Source organism: Oncorhynchus mykiss, chromosome 17 (assembly GCF_013265735.2).
Source record: "Oncorhynchus mykiss isolate Arlee chromosome 17, USDA_OmykA_1.1, whole genome shotgun sequence".
Classification (NCBI taxonomy): Eukaryota; Metazoa; Chordata; class Actinopteri; order Salmoniformes; family Salmonidae; genus Oncorhynchus; species Oncorhynchus mykiss.
The window spans coordinates 28,820,437-28,839,068 of NC_048581.1; the positions used below are offsets into that span (position 1 = coordinate 28,820,437).

The 18,632-nt window shown below is 42.7% G+C and overlaps 1 protein-coding gene across 8 annotated transcripts in view; it reads left to right on the forward strand.

Moving 5' to 3' along the window:
• Window positions 1-18,580, forward strand: part of LOC110493644 — a 28,453-nt gene extending 9,873 nt beyond the window's left edge. For 4 of the 8 annotated variants that reach the window (XM_036949630.1, XM_036949629.1, XM_036949628.1 and 1 more), the window contains 6 exons: window positions 1,275-1,786; window positions 3,406-3,534; window positions 4,595-6,327; window positions 15,367-16,938; window positions 17,180-17,241; window positions 17,333-18,580. In XM_036949630.1, the coding sequence (XP_036805525.1) occupies window positions 1,319-1,786; window positions 3,406-3,534; window positions 4,595-6,327; window positions 15,367-16,938; window positions 17,180-17,198 (3,921 nt within the window). In that variant the 5' untranslated portion in view covers window positions 1,275-1,318 and the 3' untranslated portion in view covers window positions 17,199-17,241; window positions 17,333-18,580. Of the gene's footprint in view, window positions 1-1,274; window positions 1,787-3,405; window positions 3,535-4,594; window positions 6,328-6,951; window positions 8,318-9,843; window positions 9,865-10,445; window positions 11,161-12,715; window positions 12,860-14,050; window positions 16,939-17,179; window positions 17,242-17,332 lie in introns of those variants that run through there. The other 4 variants (XM_036949631.1, XM_021568034.2, XM_021568035.2 and 1 more) reach the window with 4 other exon arrangements.
• Window positions 18,581-18,632: the final 52 nt, after the last annotated feature.

Consider the following 18,632-nt stretch of genomic DNA (forward strand, 5'->3'; position numbering starts at 1 on the left):
ACAGAGTCGAAAGCCTTGGCCAGGTCGATGAATACGGCTGCACAGTATTGTCTCTTATCGATGGTGGTTATGATATCATTTTGGACCTTGAGCGTTGCTGAGGTGCACCCAGGACCAGCTCTGAAACCAGATTGCATAGTGGAGAAGGTGTGGTGGGATTCAAAATGTTCGGTGATCTGTTTGTTAACTTGGCTTTCGAAGACCTTAGAAAGGCAGGGTAGGATAGATATAGGTCTGTAGCAGTTTGGGTCTAGAGTGTCACCCCCTTTGAAGAGGGGGATGACCGCGGCAATCTCAGATGATACAAAAGAGAGGCTGAACAAGTGACATGATGATCGATGCTTGACTGCCATTTGACAAATAAAAAATATTCTTGTTCTTATCCATAATAATCTCATCATGTAGACTAGTTTACCAGCACAACCTACCTGCACTGTATCTGCGAGCTGTTAGCTGGAGCACATGTGCCAATACTAGCGTAAGCACATTTGCTATTTTACACAACAGTTTTGTGCCAAAACTATCTGTAGAGTTGAAAATGCGATAGAATTCAGTTCATGAAAACTATACTATAAATATACTTTTTGTGCACACACTGATTTCTATCATACCACTGGTGAAAACACCACTGGTTGGAAAATGCGCATATTTTCTTTATCCAGATTCTAGAATATTCACATAAATCTGTCTCCAAATGGATGGAAACCTAGCTAGTGACTGCCATTATTGAAGTTGTTTGTGGTGATGCCAAAATTAGGGTTGTACAAAACAGTCATCAGCGATTGGATAATTTCTAACCAGAGTATCAACGCCAGTAACTAATTTTAAAAACCCAACTGATCGGTTTCTGGGACCAATCGGAACGGTTAGAATGTGATTGCGTTCTAGAAATTGTCGGGGAGGTACTCAGATCCAGACGGTTGTCACTAGTTACCACAACCACAAAGTCATAAACCCTGCATATTTCTGAAATGTCTTTAAACCAAACCCTAACCACACTGATAATCTCATGCCTAACCTTAAATTAAGACCAAACAGCTTGTTTTTGTTTTCTTGAATCTTTACGATATAGCCAATTTTGACTTTGTGGCTGTGGTAACTAGTGACAACCAATCCAGACTCATTGCAGATAAATGCATTAACATCCTTGGGCATAGCATTTGGCCAGAGCAAGGAGTTTGGGTAGCCAGGCAACCTAGCACGACAGTACACAACAACATGTAGCTTACATTAAGCTCACCAATGTCTTCTTACATTTTTATTTTATGCTGCAGTGAACCTGAAGAGTCATCCCAGCTCAGACACGCTGGAAGATAACATGCCAAATGGAACCAGAGAGTTACAGTCTGGTGCTTCCTCTGCTATGAGCTACATTATGGATCCATCTGCCAGAGACTGGAGCAAAGGCTCATTGAGGGGTAGCAGTGCTCCCTTCTCCCCAGACACAGATGGGGACGTTGATGGAGACCCTGTGCAGCCCAGTGTGGACCTGGAACTCGCTCGTAAGAAGAAGGAGCTGGAGGTCATACAGGAGAAGATAGCTCGCAAGAAAGCTGTTCTTGCTACACGACAGCTTAAACACGGAGCTAAGGACATGCCTAAAAAACAGACTGCATCCACAACAGTGAAGGGCATCGCTAAACAGACCAAGATAAACAATACAATATTCAAAACATACAACCAGGTCACCGACAAGTCGTCACGCGTATGCCTACCTCTTAAACGGAGGGTGCTGGACATTCTACGTAAGTTCAGAAGAACACCGGTACGGCACCTACTTCGTAAGGTATGTACCTAATTAGTTCTGTATTTATTAATCAGGGTTGGGTTCAATTCTGAATTTAGTTGCTAATTGGTCTTTCATTTCCATAAAATTTTGGGATTTGAATTGAATGGGCCACACACCACAGGAAGCAGAATTTAATTTGAATAAAAGGGATAGTTTTGGTCAAATTCCCCTTACTTTGAGTTGTCTGTAGAATTGAATTCAATGAAATTCAAATAGATAATTTATTCCATACATCGTTATGTTCATGTTGACATCATGTATGGTGACCAATACTGTTTGACATATTGTAGCCCTACCAGCTCGCTGTCATGTGTACAGTTAATAACGTGTAAGTACATTTATTTAACGTTCCGTCTTGGGGCATTCGGTCTTCGGGCGTTTCAAGTTAAGCCACACTTGATTGTTTGGTTTCCATTGAGAAGTGATTAAAAAGATTAACGAAAGTGTGTTTTTCCCCTTTCATCAATATTTCAATAATATATATATATATATATATATATATATATATATACCTGTTTTAGCAGCACGTGTCTGACGTTGAAGATATATCCATAGTCGGAAGACCGTTCTTATTAAATCGGCATCCCTCACATTACCTGTGCACAAGAAAGTGTTAAAATCAAACATGTACACTACTGCCATTCAAAAGTTTCGGGTCACTTAGAAATGTCCTTGTTTTTGAAAGAAAATCTATTTTTTTAAATCCATTTAAAATCACATCAAATTGATCAGAAATACAGTGTAGACATACAGTGTAGACATTGTTAATGTTGTAAATGACTATTGTAGCTGGAAAAGGCTGATTCTTAATGGAATATCTACATAGGCGTACTGAGGCCCATTATCAGCAACCATCACTCCTGTGTTCCAATGGCACGTTGTGTTAGCTAATCCAAGTTTATAATTTTTAAAGGCTAATTGATCATTAGAAATATATTAATGTCTCAGTTGAATTTCTTTGATTTGAATTCAATTCTACTTTATTTCAAATTCTGCTTCCTGTGGGGTGTGACCAATTCAAATTTCAATGAATGTCTTGAATATAATTTTTATCCCGAATTAACCCTGTTATGAATAGATATTTCCTGATGGATCAAAAAGAAGTTGATGCTTAACAGTAAATAATTACAAAAAAGCATTTGTGCAAAAAACTTCCAGAATTAATCAAGGCGTGTAGTGGAAAAAAGTAAAACGCCTTTATTGTTTACGGCTAGCAAGAATTAGCAAGAATTTTACAAAAAAACGAACACTCAGGATGACTACCAGATCTTTCTTTGTGTTTGGATTCTGATGTTTCTACTACATGGACTTAATAGTTAATGTAAGAACCAGGTTTTTCTACTGCTAAGAGGTAAATAAAAACTGACCTTGGATCACAATCCAGGGGCAACTTCCTTACACATACTAAAATCGTCCTTTTAGTATGTGGTCCTTTGTAGATCAGTAGGTAGAGCGTGGCGCTTGTAACGCCAGGGTACTAAGTTCGATTCCTGGGACCACGCATATGTAAAATGTAGGCACACGTGACTGTAAATCGATTTTGGATTAAACGTCCGCTAAATGGCGTATGTTATATTAAAATATTCTCTCTTTTCCTCCGGGATACCCCTGCCAAGACGAAGAAACAAAACAAGATGCGAGCATTGGAGCTGATGATTAGCGCTCCCCTAGAAAATGAAGAGGCCCATCCTCTGAGACTGAGAGTGAAGGTTTTAATGAACCAGCGACGCTCTCCCAACAATGAGGTATGTAGCCATCGCAAAAGTATCATAAGAAGCAGGTCAAGAAAACCATGGATCCCGATTAATACAATCGATTTCTGCGATTGACACCCATCTCACATACGCTCGATATGAAGTGTCTACCTACTTGTACGATTCATAATCTGTTTTTTGTGTTCTTATAGGACTTACAGTGCTGTCTAGAATGTCATGGCTATATTAGTGTCCGTCAACCACCTGCGTGGAAATGTTGTTATCCTTTCAGATGCATCAATTGCTACCTATCATGCTAACAGTCATTGAGATGGACTTGTAGCATAGCTAGTCAGATAACAGCCAATCATTGCTGAATGAGTAATTATGAGTCAAATGCAGTTGACAGAATGCAACCAAATACAGTGCCCTCCGTAATTATTGGGACAGTGAAGCATTTTATCTTACTTTGTGTCTGTCTACTCCACAGGTTTGGATTTAAAAACAAACAATTAATGGTAAATAATGTATTGTGTCATTTTGGAGTCACTTTTATTGTAAACAAGAATAGAATAAGTTTCTGAACACTTCTCCATTAATGTGGATCCTACCATGATTACAGATCATCCTGAATGAATCGTGAAAAAGTTAGATACACAAATATCATACCCACAAGACTAACCTCCCGTTATTGTAATGGTGAGAGGTTAGCATGTCTTGGGGGTATGATATATTTGTGCGTCTGTAACTTTCTCACTCATCATTATTCACGATTCATTCAGGATTATCCGTAATCATGGTAGGAGCCACATTAATGCAGAGGTATTTAGAAACATTTTCTATTCTTATTTTCAATAAAAGTGACTCCAAAATTACATTATTTACCATTCATTTCTATTGGGCACAAAATAATCTGAAACAACCAAAACAAACAACAGATGAATATAGCAAGCCCATGATAACACAAAGGTAGTGTGAAATGCACACATAAACGATACGTAAATGAAGTTTGATGGGCCGTCTTGATGATGCAAGCAGATCATACACTTTTTGTTTGTTTATAGCTGAAGTGGATAGATATTCATTGATATTTCCTCATGTCTCCTGTTAGGTGGTTCCTGATGATAAACAGCATAATCCAACCATTCAGACGCCAGTTCACTCACTCAGGACACAGGAGAAAGACATAGCAGCCACAGGCTTCCAGCGCTTCCTCAATGTCCTCAATGAAGGTGTGGACCTCAACAAGCTCTCAAAGATCGTCAACGATGAAAATGAGATACTCGTTGTGGGCGAGGAGCTACCACAAGTGTGGCCGACTCTGCTCGAGGGTCATGTTGACTCCAGCAGTAGATCCAAGTCTTCTCCAGTTGAGGAGAAGAAGGTGAGGCTTGAGGATGAGCAGCGGTACGAGCAGATGCAGACCCTGCTGGAGATCGTTGGGCTGGACTTGGGGGTTGAGGAGTTGGGTCGGCTGACAGACAGGACCAATGATAGGCTGTATGGGAAGATGGGAGACTTGAAAAGGAAGGAGTTTGAGAATGAGAAGGGAAAAGAGAAAAAGGAGAGCGAGCCCTCATTTAAACATCTTAGTACTTCCTCATTACCATCAGACAGCGCCAGCCCCCTTCTAAACCAGCACTCAAACATGACCGTTGAATACAGCAGCTCTAGTAACAGGGTATGGGACATAGAGAGGGACAGATCTGAGAGGGACAGATCTGAGAGGGACTGGCACCGACACTCTGGTACCAGAGAGAAGGACAGAGAGAGGGAGGAGGATATAGTCAGAGAAATGGAGAGATCTGAGAGAGATGGGCACAGAGAGGACAGAGCCAGAGAAGGGGACAGTCCTACCAGAGAGAGATCCAGGCAAAGATGCTCTAGTACCAGAGACAAGGACAGAGTCAGAGAAAGGGACAGATCTGAGAGAAACCGAAAGGGAGATGGACACAGACACTCTAGTACCAGAGAGGGAGACAAGGACATACCGATAGTCAGAGAAACAAACAGATCAGAAAGGAACAGAGATAAAGACGGGGACAGAGACCCAGAGAAGGACTGGGACGGAGGCCGAGAGAGAGACCGGGACAGATCTAGGAGAGACGGGGGCAGATACAGATCTGAGAGAGACGGGGACAGAGACCCAGAGAAAGGCAGGGACGGAGTCAGAGAGAAAGACCGGGACAGAGTGAGAGACCGGGACAAATACAGATCTGAGAGAGACAGAAACCGAGCGATAGACAAGGATATAGAAAGGTGGCTGCAAAGGACCAAAGACGGAGACAAACGTTCTAGGACCAGTGACTGGGACAGCGAGAGCGACTGGAACAGCCACTGTAGTACTAGAGACTGGGACAGAGAGAGATCTGAGAGGGATAGGTATGGGGATGAGTCCAGGGAAAGCTCCATTGAGCTCTACTCATACTCCATGGACCCTATATTCCCTGTTTCTCATCCTCATGCATTTATGATGGCAAACTACTCCCCCACCCAGTACTCTCAGTATATGACGTACCACAGCAGCCCCTACACCATGGCCTTCCCTCCAGGGTGGGGTTATCCCCCTGGCACCATGCCCCCTGGCACCATGCCCCCTGGTATTATGCCCCCTGGTATTATGCCCCCTGGTATTATGCCCCCTGGTAACATGCCGCCTAGTAACATGCCGCCTGGTACCATACTTCCTGGTGTTATGCTCCCTGTTACCATGCCACCTGGAATCATGCCAGCTGGTGCCATGCTGCCTATTAACAAGCCCCGCCTACCTAACCCCCCTGGGTATCCACCCTACACCAACTTCCCCCCATATTACTCTAATGGCACCACAGCCTTAAACCAGACATACACCAAGCCTGCTAGCAACCTCCAGCTCTCATCTACCCAGCCTGCTAGCAACCTCCAGCTCTCATCTACCCAGCCTGCTAGCAACCTCCAGCTCTCATCTACCCAGCCTGCTAGCAACCTCCAGCTCTCATCTACCAAGCCTGCTAGCAACCTCCAGCTCTCATCTACCCAGCCTGCTAGCAACCTCCAGCTCTCATCTACCCAACCTACTAGCAACCTCCAGCTCACATCTACCCAGCCTGCCACTAGCAACCTCCAGCTCACATCTACCCAGCCTGCCGGCACTGCAGCAGTCTTGCCCCTCCTCCGTAACCCCCCCATTTGTCACAAGAAACTAGCTCCCTGGTATAAAGAAAATAACAAAGCCCTGAAGCAAGTTTGCCGACAAATGGAACGGAAATGGCGCTCCACCAATTTGGAAGTCTTCCGACTAGCTTGGAAAGACAGTAAAGCGCAATATCGAAAAGCCCTCAATGCCGCTCGATTAGCCTACTTTTCCAAACAGATTGAGGAGAATAAAAACAATCCAAAATGTATTTTTGATACTGTTGACAAGCTAACTAAAAAGCAGCATTCTCCAAGTGAGGAGGGCCTTCACTTCACCTAAGCAGTTACATCCTGCCTGGTTGGCCCTGTCTGGGGTATCTTTGGACTGGGCCACATTGTCTAAGCACTGGGTTCTGTCTAAGCCCTTTGTGACATTTACTGATGAAAAAGGGCTTTATAAATAAATAAATTTGATTGGTTGGTCTTAACTCAGATATACACATACACCCAGCCCTCTAGCAACTGCAAGGAAAAGAGACAGAAGCATGCAGAAGCCGTAGCGAAAGTGAAAAGAATAAACATGGAAGAGACAGAAATATGCAGAAGATGTAGTGAAAGTATCCTGTCAGATGGTGACAAAGAAGTCCCCCTCTGAACCAGGGTGAATGAAGAAAGCAAAGGGGGTAAACTATATATTCTTCCCAGGTATTTTCATGAAGAGTTATCACAATCATCAAAGGAAGCGTATGTGTAAGAGGAAACGGCTTTTGAAGAGGCGGAATGAGGCTCACCAGCACAAAATAAAGTGATTGCTTGCAGAAGCAGCAGGGAAAGTGGCTCCTCGGGTGGCTGTAAAGGATTTCCCCTTTGGAGAGGAGCCCAAGATCCAGAAGGAGTAACAATGATCGATGGGGAGAAACTACATGCTGACACTGTAGAAGAAGTGGTCCCTAAGAAGCTAGATTTGTAATGACACTAGCAAAGGATTTGTTATAGTTTAACCTCATCCTTCAAAGCTTCATGTTGAAGCTATTTTCAGTGTAATGTTTTGTATTGTATGTGGTATGGGTAGGGCCAGTGGTCTTTCTTTACTATTATATCTGCTCAGCAAACGCATTTTCTCTCCTGTTATAAACCAAATCATAAGGGTGTAGAGTTTACTTGATCTGGTCATGTGGTTAGGAAAGACCCCTGGCCCTGGGCATAGTACATGTGTGTCAATGCAATGAAAAGACCATTGATAACATGCTTGCAAGTTCTCATGCCTGATAGCAAGAAAACTGCCCGTGTTTCATTCCCCCACTTCAGTCTATAGATCATCTTTTACTTTGTATATATTTAATTGAATAAAATATTCTGTCTAATATTGTAAGTGTGGAGTATGTCAAAGTAATTTAACCAAGGCATTAAGCTTCTCATTTCTTTTCAGGCATAACTTTCATTGGTTTGGAATTAGAAAATGCCATGTTCTTCGCACTCCGTTCTATTGGTGGCAGTATAGATCCTATGAAGCAGAAATCATAGAACAATAGACGATGTAGACAGGAAACGAGTTTGTTGGTTGACCAGTTGCCTTTATAACAAATTTAACCTAATCTATACAATTTATATGAAAGTCAAAGCACTCCGATTTTTAAGAGAGACTGGTATGCTAGTTGTTTGACACCACAAGATCCAGAATGAGACGGTGAACAAAGACCTGCGCGAGGGTAGCATCGAGGTAAACAACCATTAGCTATAGTCAATGTTTGCAACCACTTATTGTGGAAAATGTGCAATGTGGCAATTTCATGAATTTGTCGATATTCTCACATGCTTGCATTTACAGACGTTAGCTAGCAAGGTATATGCCAGCCTGCTCTGAAAATTACATTACAAACTAGCTAGGAAGTTAACATTTGCTAACGTTAGCTGGCTTACGCTTGCACATTTCAGCTGACATTCAGAACAATAATGTACAAGCAAGCGAAGTTATCATAGAAGACAAATGCAACTACATACAGTTGAAGTCGGAAGTTAACATACGCCTTAGCCAAATACATTTAAACTGTTTTTCTGAATTCCTGACATTTAAGCCTCGTAAAAAAAAAAACGTTTTATGTCAGTTAGGATCACCACTATTTTAAGAATGTGAAATGTCAGAATAATAGTAGCGAGAATGATTTATTTCAGCTTTTATTTATTTCATCACATTCCCAGTGGGTCAGAAGTTTACTTATTACAATTAGTATTTGGTAGCATTGCCTTAATTGTTTAACTTGGGTCAAATGTTTCAGGTAGCCTTCCACAAGCTTCCCCCAATAAGTTGGGTGAATTTTAGCCCAATCCTCCTGACAGAGCTGGTGTAACTGAGTCAGGTTTGTAGGCCTCCTGTAGGCCTCCTTGCTTGCGCACGCTTTTTCAGTTCTGCCCACAAATGGTCTATAGGATTGAGATCAGAGCTTTGTGGTGGCCACTCCAATACCTTGACTTTGTTGTCCATAAGCCATTTTGCCACAGCTTTGGAAGTATGCTTGGGGTCATTGTCCATTTGGAAAACCTATTTGCGACCAAGCTAACTTCCTGACTGATGTCTGGAGATGGTGCTTCAATATATCCACATAATTTTCTTCCTCGTGATGCAATCTATTTTGTGAAGTGTACCACGCCCTCCTGCAGCAAAGCACCCTCACAACATGATGCTGCCACCCCCGTGCTTCACAGTTGGGATGATGTTCTTTGGCTTGCAAGCCTCCCCCTTTTTCCTCCAAACAGATTGATGGTGATTATGGCCAAACAGTTCTATTTGTTTCATCAGATCAGAGGACATCTCCAAAAAGTACTTTCTTTGTCCCCATGTGCAGTTGCAAAACGTAGTCTGGCGGTTTTGGAGCAGTGGCTTCTTCCTTGCTGAGCGGCCTTTCAGGTTATGTCGATATAGGACTTGTTTTACTGTGGATATAGATACTTTTGTACCTGTTTTCTCCAGCATCTTCACAAGGTCCTTTGCTGCTGTTCTGGGATTGATTTGCACTTTTCGCACCAAAGTACGTTCATCTCTAGGAGACAGGACGTGTCTCATTCCTGAGCAGTATGACGGCTGAGTGGTCCCTTGGTGTTTATACTTGCGTACTATTGTTTGTACAGATGAACATGGTGCCTTCAGGCGTTTGGAAATTGCTCCCAAGGATGAACCAGACTTGTGGAGGCCTACGATTTTTTTTCTGAGGTCTTGGCTGTTTTCTTTTGATTTTCCCATGATGTCAAGCAGAGGCACTGAGTTTGAAGGTAGGCCTTGAAATACATCCACAGGTACACCTCTAATTTTCTCAAATTATGTCTAATTGACGCAAAAATTGTCAATTAGCCTATCAGATGCTTCTAAAGCCATGACATAATTTTCTGGAATTTTCCAAGCTGTTTAAAGGCACAGTCAATTTAGTGTAAGTAAACTTCTGACCCAATAGAATTGTGATACAGTGAAATAATCGGTTTGTAAACAATTGTTGGAAAAATTACTTGTCATGCACAAAGTCGATGTCCTAACCGACTTGCCAAAACTATAGTTTATTAACAAGAAATTTGTGGAGTGGATGAAAAACGAGTTTTAATGACTCCAACCTAAGTGTAAGTAAATTTCCGACTTCAACTGTAAATATTGGAACGTAATTTGTTTGTTTAGAAGCCTGTTAATTTGTTTGAGTCCTTAGTGATGTCTTGCCTTGAACGTGCATTTATGGGCAACTAACATCTAATTCATCCATAATCAACAGCAAACATGTTTATATTCATCACATACTTAACGTTAGTGTTTATATAGTTGTCACCCAGACACACAGTACAGTTCACCACCTCTTTATTCTCTGCAGTGAACCTGGAGTATCAGCCCAGCTCAGGCACCTTGGCAGAATGGATCCAGAGAAGCACAGTCACCAGAGGGAGTATAGAGAACCAAAGGCATGCAGTCAGAGGAGAGAGTATGAAGAACCAGAGAGGTACAGTCGGCGGAGGGAGTACGGAGGACTGAGCTCAGGACAATGGGACGATAGCCTTGAGAAGAGAGGCAATGGCCAGGCTATGCCCCGAGAGCCCTACAGCGAATACTCCAGCATGAGGCGAACTAGAGAAGGTGGGAAGGAGTATGGTGCTTCCTCTGCTATGAGCCACATCATATACCCATCATCCAGAGACTGGAGCAAAGGCTCATTGAGGGGTAGCAGTGGTCCCTTCTCCCCAGACACAGATAGGGATGTTGATGGAGATCCTGTGGAGCTCAGTGTGGAGGACCTGGAACTCGCTCGTAAGAAGAGGGAGTTGCAGGTCATAGAGGAAAAGATAGCTCGCAAGAAAGCTGTTCTTGCTCTGCAAAAAGTTAAACGCAGAGCTAAGGACATGCCTGAAACACAGGCTGCATCCGCAACAGCGAAGGGCATGTCTAAACAGAGGAAGGTGAGCGATACAACATTCCAAAGATACAGTAATGTCGCGGACCAGTCGTCACGCATATGCCTACCTCTTAAACGGAGGGTGCTGGACATTCTGAGTAAGCTCAGAAGAACACCGGTACGGTACCTACTGCGTAAGGTATGTACCTATTAGTTCTGTATTTATTAATCAGGGTTGGGTTCAATTCTGAATTGGTAATTGGTCATTAATTCCCATAAGTTTTGGATTTGAATCGGTCACACCCCACAGGAAGCAGAATTAAAGGGATAGTTCATGCAAAAATCTAGATTTGGGTTGAATTCCCCTTAATTTTTTCTCTAGATCGTTATGTTCATGTTGACATCATGTATGGTGACCAATACTGTTTGACATGTTGTAGCCCTACAAGCTCGCCGTCATGTATACAGTTAATAACGTGTAAGTACATTTATTTAACGTTCCTTCCATCTTGGGGCATTCAGTCTTCGGGCGTTCAAGTTAAGTCACGCTGAAATTACTATTAATCAAAGATGGATTTCAATGTTTGCTCAAATGTTTGCTCGCACACACTCCATTACTACTTCCTGTCTGTTGCAGCACGTCGCCCATATTGCGAGGCTGATTAGTTAGGCCAAACAGGTGTGCGTGCAAAGCAATAACAGAAATTGGAATCCATGTTTGATTTGGAAGGAAGGGGGGTAGAATCCATCAATTGAATATAATTATTTTCGAGGCACTGCTCGGCGAATCAACCGTCTACCAACCACGGAAAGTCCCTCCGACGTGGGAAAAGTGTCACCAAACAGGCACAGTCTAGGGTCGGGAAATAAGACGCAAGGTGGGTAAGGGCTATACTGCTAGACCCCTGGGCTGAACATGTCCTTCAAACACTTCCTTTTTTTAAACTCATTTTTTTAAACTCATCCTCCTAAAACGAGTTATAATTATAGTGGTCTGGAGATATTCAAAGCTAGTTATGTAGGTTGTCTCTAATTATGAATCATTCACTTTACGTCTTATTCAATGTAATGATAGAAAAACATACATTTCTCAGAATGCATTAGATTAAACTCCCCAGAATGGAAGTGAACATTTCATGACAAAAATACAAACAAAATACTGTTTGACATCATTGAGTTATAATCAAACTAACATTTTAAAATGGTATCTGTATTCTTTAGTAAGAGGTGTCAGGTGATTTTGACAAAGTATTTGTCAAAGGTTTGTCTATTTTAAATTCTGCTTATAAACCATTCGAATTCAAATTTCAATTAATGGGTTGAATTTCATAAAATTCCGAGTCGACCTCAACACTGTTATGAATACATTTTCCCTGATAGATCCAAAATAAGTTGATGGATTGTGAACAATGGCAAAAAAGCCTTTGTGCCAATAATCAAGGTACTAGCGTGTAGCGTAAAACATTGAAAAGCCTTTATTGTTTGTCTCATGCATAGCAAAAATAAGAAATGCACCAATGCGTTGTGACTACAACAGCCTTCATCAGGATGACCATCAGATCTTTCCTGATGTTTGGATTCAGATTTTCTACTACATGGACTTAGCAGCAGACCCCCTTTTCTCCAAACACAGTTCTAAGATCAGTTACCCAAAGCCATTAAGAGTCTGGGGTAAAAAAAAAAACTGACCTTGGATCACTATTCAGAGACAACTGCATTACACATACTAAAATATTGTCTCTATTTTCCTCTAGGATACCCCTGCCAAGCTGAAGAAACAAAACAAGATGCGAGCATTGGAGCTGATGATTAGCGCTCCCCTAGAAAATGAAGAGGCCCATCCTCTGAGACTGAGAGTGAAGGGTTTAATGAACCAACGACGCTCTCCCAACAATGAGGTATGATGCCATCACAAAACATAGAGATGGGCAAAAGTATCATAAGGAAGTCAAGAAAACCATGGCCCCCGATTTAATGCAATTGATTTCTCCCATTGACACCCATTCCAAATACGCAGGATATGAAGTGCCTACTTACTTGTACGCTTCATAATATTTTTTGTGTTCTTATAAGTATAGTTTTTTTCTAAAATGTCATGGCTATATTAGTGTTATCCCTGTCAGCCACCTGATGCATCAATTGCTACCTAGCATGCGAACAGTCATTTAGATGGACTTGTAGCATAGCTAGCCAGCTAAAAGCCAATCATTGCAGAATGACTCATTCTGAGTAAAATGCATTTGACAAAATGCAATCAAATACATTCGTTGTGACAATCAGATGAACATAGCAAGCCCATGATAACACAAAGGTAGTGTGAAATGCACACATAAGCGATACGTAAATGAAGCAACATTTGATGGCGCGGTGCTGATCAAACACATTTTGTTTGTTTTAGTGCTGAGCGATTAGTGCTTTTTTGGATTTTGAACATTAAATGCATTGTGGGTTGAATGCTCTTAACAGAGTAAAACAATGAATAAAAGTAGTTGTGGTGGTTGTGACTGCCAATTACTGCTTATCACTTATTAACCATTTATTCACATTACTTTAATTTAATAAAATATTTCAGTTGTGTATATTACATTTGTTTTATTTGACTATTTCGTTCCAAGTCATCTCATCTCTATCGAGCTGCTGCCTATGCTGTCTTACAAAATCGCTATTTTGTAGTTCTTCAAAGTAAATACTTTGAATAGGCATACTTTTATGACTGCTGAATACCAACTAGATCATGTATTTTCAGGTAGAGATAGCTCACAGAGCAACAGCTGCTCTCTATATCACCTCGCAATTGTGCATTCTTCTCTCTTCAGTAGCAGGCATAAAAGAAAGACCGGACAAGTAGATGTGCAATGGATTATGGTCATTGTAGTTAATTACCACATTTTATGCGCTAAACCATGTATAATATTGGCCTGTTGGAAACTACAATTCCCTACTACATCGCGCAGTTCAGGCTGGATCTGATATCTTGAGAAATTGTGCGATGTGCGCATTGAGCTCACTCACAAATAATTGAACATAATCAACATTTTGGTTAATCGCCCAGCACTAGTTTGTTTATATTTCTTCATGTTTCCTGTTAGGTGGTCGCTAATGATAAACAACATAATCCAACCATTCAGAGGCCAGTTCACTCACTCAGGACACAGGAGAAAGACATAGCAGCCACAGGCTTCCAGCGCTTCCTCAATGTCCTCAATGAAGGTGTGGACCTCAACAAGCTCTCAAAGATCGTCAACGACGAAAATGAGCTACTCATTGTGGGCGAGGAGCTACCACAAGTTTGGCCGACTCTGCTCGAGGGTCATGTTGACTACAGCAGTAGGTCCAAGTCTTCTCCGTTTGAGGAGAAGAAGGTGAGGCTTGAGGATGAGCAGCGGTACGAGCGGATGCAGACCCTGCTGGAGATCGTTGGGCTGGACTTGGGGGTTGAGGAGTTGGGTCGGCTGACAGACAGGACCAATGATAGGCTATATGGAAAGATGGGAGACTTGAAAAGGGACAGAGCCAGAGAAGGGGAAAGTCCTGCGAGAGAGGGATGCAGGCAAAGATGCTCTAGTACCAGAGTCAGAGAAAGAGACAGATCTGAGAGAAACCGAAAGGGAGACGGGCACAGACACTCCAGTACCAGAGAGAGCGACAAGGACATACCGGTAGTCAGAGAAACAAACAGATCAGAAAGGAACAGAGATAAAGACGGGGACAGAGACCCAGAGAAGGACTGGGACGGAGGCCGAGAGAGAGACCGGGACAGATCTAGGAGAGACGGGGGCAGATACAGATCTGAGAGAGATGGGGACAGAGACCCAGAGAAAAGCAGAGACGGAGGCCGAGAGAAAGACCGGGACAAAATGAGAGACCGGGACAGATACAGATCTGAGAGAGACAGAAAACGAGAGATAGCCAAGGATATAGACAGGTGGCTGCAAAGGACCAGAGACGGAGACAAACGCTCTAGGACCAGAGACTGGGACAGAGAGAGATCTGAGAGGGATAGGTATGGGGATGAGTCCAGGGAACGCTCCATTGAGCTCTACTCATACTCCATGGACCCTATATTCCCTGTTTCTCATCCCCATGCATCTATGATGGCTACCTACTCCACCACCCAGTACTCTCAGTATATGGCATACCACAGCAGCCCCTACACCATGGCCTTCCCTCCAGGGTGCGGTTATCCCGCTGGTACCATGCCCCCTGGTATTATGCCCCCTGGTATTATGCCCCCTGGTATTATGCCCCCTGGTATTATGCCTCCTGGTACCATGCTTCCTGGAATCATGCCAGCTGGTGCCATGCTGCCTAGTAACAAGCCCCGCCAACCTAACCCCCCTGGGTATCCACCCTACACCAACTTCCCCCCATATTACTCTAATGGCACCACAGCCTTAAACCAGACATACACATACACCCAGCCTGCCAGCACTCGAGCAGTCTTAAGTCAGAGATACACATACATCCAACCCACTAGAAACCGCAGGAAAAAGACACAGAAGCATGCCAGAGGGAAAGTGTCCTGTCAGATGATGACAAAGAAGTCCCCCGCGGTTTTGACCACTCAGATAGCGACAAAGAAGTACCCCCCTGAACCAGGGTCCAAGATTAAAGCAAAGGGGAGAAACAATATATTCTTCACAGGTATATTCATGAAGAGTTATCACAGTCATCTAAGGAAGTTCCAGTATTATTTGAAACGGCTTGCGAAGAGGAGGAATAAGGTTCACCAGCGCAAAAGAAAGCGATTGCTTGCAGAAGCAGCAGGGAGAGTGGCCCCTCACTTCCCCTTTGAACCGGAGCCCAAGAAAGACGGGGAGAAACTACATGCTGACACTTCTGAAGAAGTGGTTCCTCAGGAAGCTGCAAAGAATGTGGAGGCACCATCTGAAACAGGGCCTAAGAAAGAACCAGAAGGTGAGAAACTACATGCTGACACTGCTGAAGAAGTGGTTCCTCAGGAAGCTGCAAAGAATGTGGAGGCACCATCTGAAACAGGGCCTAAGAAAGAACCAGAAGGTGAGAAACTACATGCTGACACTGCTAAAGAAGTGGGCCCTCAGGAAGCTGCAAAGAATGTGGAGGCACCATCTGAAACAGGGCCTAAGAAAGAACCAGAAGGCGAGAAACAACATGCTGATGCTGCAGAGAAAGTGGCTCCTCAGGTGACTGCGATGGACACTGTGGCCCCCTCTGAAATGGGCCCCAAGAAAAAAAAGTTGTATCCAGGTATCTTCATGAAGATTCTAATGAGACGTCTAAAGAGGCAACAGTGCAAGATAAAAGGGAAGAAGAAGCATTTTGCAAAGAGGAGGAAAAAGGCTTTCCAGTACAAGGGGAAGAGACCATTGGTAGACACTAAGGAAAAAGTGCCTCTTCTAGAGGCTGCAAAGGACTCTGGGAACCCCTCTGAACCATGGCCCAAGAAAAAGAAAAAAAAGAAAACACTAGAGGAAAAAGGAGGTATATACTACCCAGGGATATTCATAAGGGTACACAGAACCTATTTGACAAGGGGGAAACTGGCAAAAGCAGCTGCTGAAGGCACTGAGGCCATTTCTGAACCAGCACCCATGATTGAAGGGGGGGGAGGAATGACAGAAGGGGAGGAACTGCTTGCAGACACACTAGAGAAAGGGGTTCCTCAAGTGGCTACAAATGACTCTGGGCTTCCCCCTGAACCAGGGCCCTACAAAGAACCAGAAAGAGAGGAAGAAACTATGTTAGAAGAGGAGAAACTGCTTGCAGATCATGTGGCGAAAGTGTCTGTAAAGGGCCCTCAGGTCCTCTTGGAACCAAAGGCTGCGAAAGACAGAGAAGGAGAGGACGATGCAATTATAGATGGTGAGAAACTGCTAGCAGACCCTGTGGAGAAAGTGGCTATAACAGGCCCTGGCTTGCTCTCTGAACCAGAGGCTGAGAAGGAGACAAGGGGAGAAACAACCAGTGGCATGAGAATTAATGAAGGAAAAATAAGGTTGGTGCTTTTTTATTTGTTTTATTTTTTTACTTTTGTATTGCATTGTAATTGTTGGAATTAATGTCTTTGGTATGGAAGTGAAGTTCTCCCTTGGGTAATCTGAATGAATCTTAGTGAAAACCTGGGTATGTTGACCTTTTGTCTACCTAAAACTTAGTGTTCACCATTCATCCACATTTTTGTCCTTGTTACGGCAAAAAGCCTTTTAATGACATTGAATTTCTTAAATGTTCCTCAGCTTGAAGAGTTCAACCTGAAGATGGGCACGCCTAACACAGCCTCAAAGGATGGCTAGCTGTTGTAAGTAAAAGCACCAGAAAGACATCTGTTTCAAGAGAACGATTGTATTCTATAGCGAGTCATTCGTCTCAACTATTTCTCTATTCTGCAGATCTTCACTTGGCATCATGAGCTCATCGCACACTAGAATAGAACCTGCTGCTGACCCATCCAGACCCTATGGACATCAGTTGGCTTACATTCTTACCTATCAACCATTTAATAGATTTGTAATCACTAAAAAAATATTTGTTAAAGTTTAGCCTCATCCTTAAATGCTTTGTATTGAATTTATTTTCAGTGTAACTTATTGATATTGTGTGTGGGGTATGGGTAGGGTCTAGCACATTCATATATGCTAAGTACCTTTAGCGCCGATTGATGATAGTATCTTCTGGCCGGGGGAGTTTAATTAAGAGCCCCGACCCTTGCACTAAACATTAACACGCATCGCTTGCGGCCTGATTTTGGAACATAAGGAACTATCTTTCATATCAGCGTTGGACAAAAATGCACATTTATTGGGTTAGGGTTCCCACACGGCCATATTTCCATGTTACAGTGCTTGTTTACGGAAAACGGACGGAAGACGGAGTCGACTACCTTTGCTAATTACCGATCTGCATCTCCAAAACCCTGTGTGTAAACAGAAGATGGACACCACAAACTCGTTGTCACTGAAAGATACTGTCGGCTGCAACTGTTAAAACCGGTTTCATAAACTGGGTGGTTTGAGGCATGAATTCGGATTGGCTGAAAGCCATGGTATATCAGACCATATACCATGGGTATGACTAAACATTTAGTTTTACTGCTCTAATTACATTGGTAACCAGTTTATAACAGCAATAAGGCTCCTCTGGGGGTTTGATGTAGGGCCAATATACCACGGCTAAGGGCTGTGTCCAGGCACTTCGTGTTGCGTCGTGCTTAAGAACAGTCCTTAGCCCTGGTATATTGGCCATATACCACAACTCCTCGGGCCTTATTGCTTAAATAACAGAGTAAGTGTACATTTTGCATATGAAAGTAGATGCCTTGATGTTTCTAGAACCGTACTGCAATTTAGATGGGAGTATTTGGCTGCCAGAGACAATTTTCCTGTTCTAAACCAAATAAGGGCCTGGAGTTTATTTGGTCTGGTCATGTGGTCAAGAAAAATTCCTGGCCCTAGATATAGTACATGTGTATCAATGGGATGAAAATACTATTGACGGCATTATGTTTGTAAGTTATCATGCCTGATAGCTAAAAGTAAGAACTGCCCATGTTTCATTCCCCAGTGCAGTCAGCCCTCCTATTTCTATAGATCTTTCACTTTGTAAATATGTAATTGAATAAAATATTCGGTCTATTGTAAGTGTGTAGTGTATCATATTTCAAATTAACTTCAACCCATTGAGCTTCACATT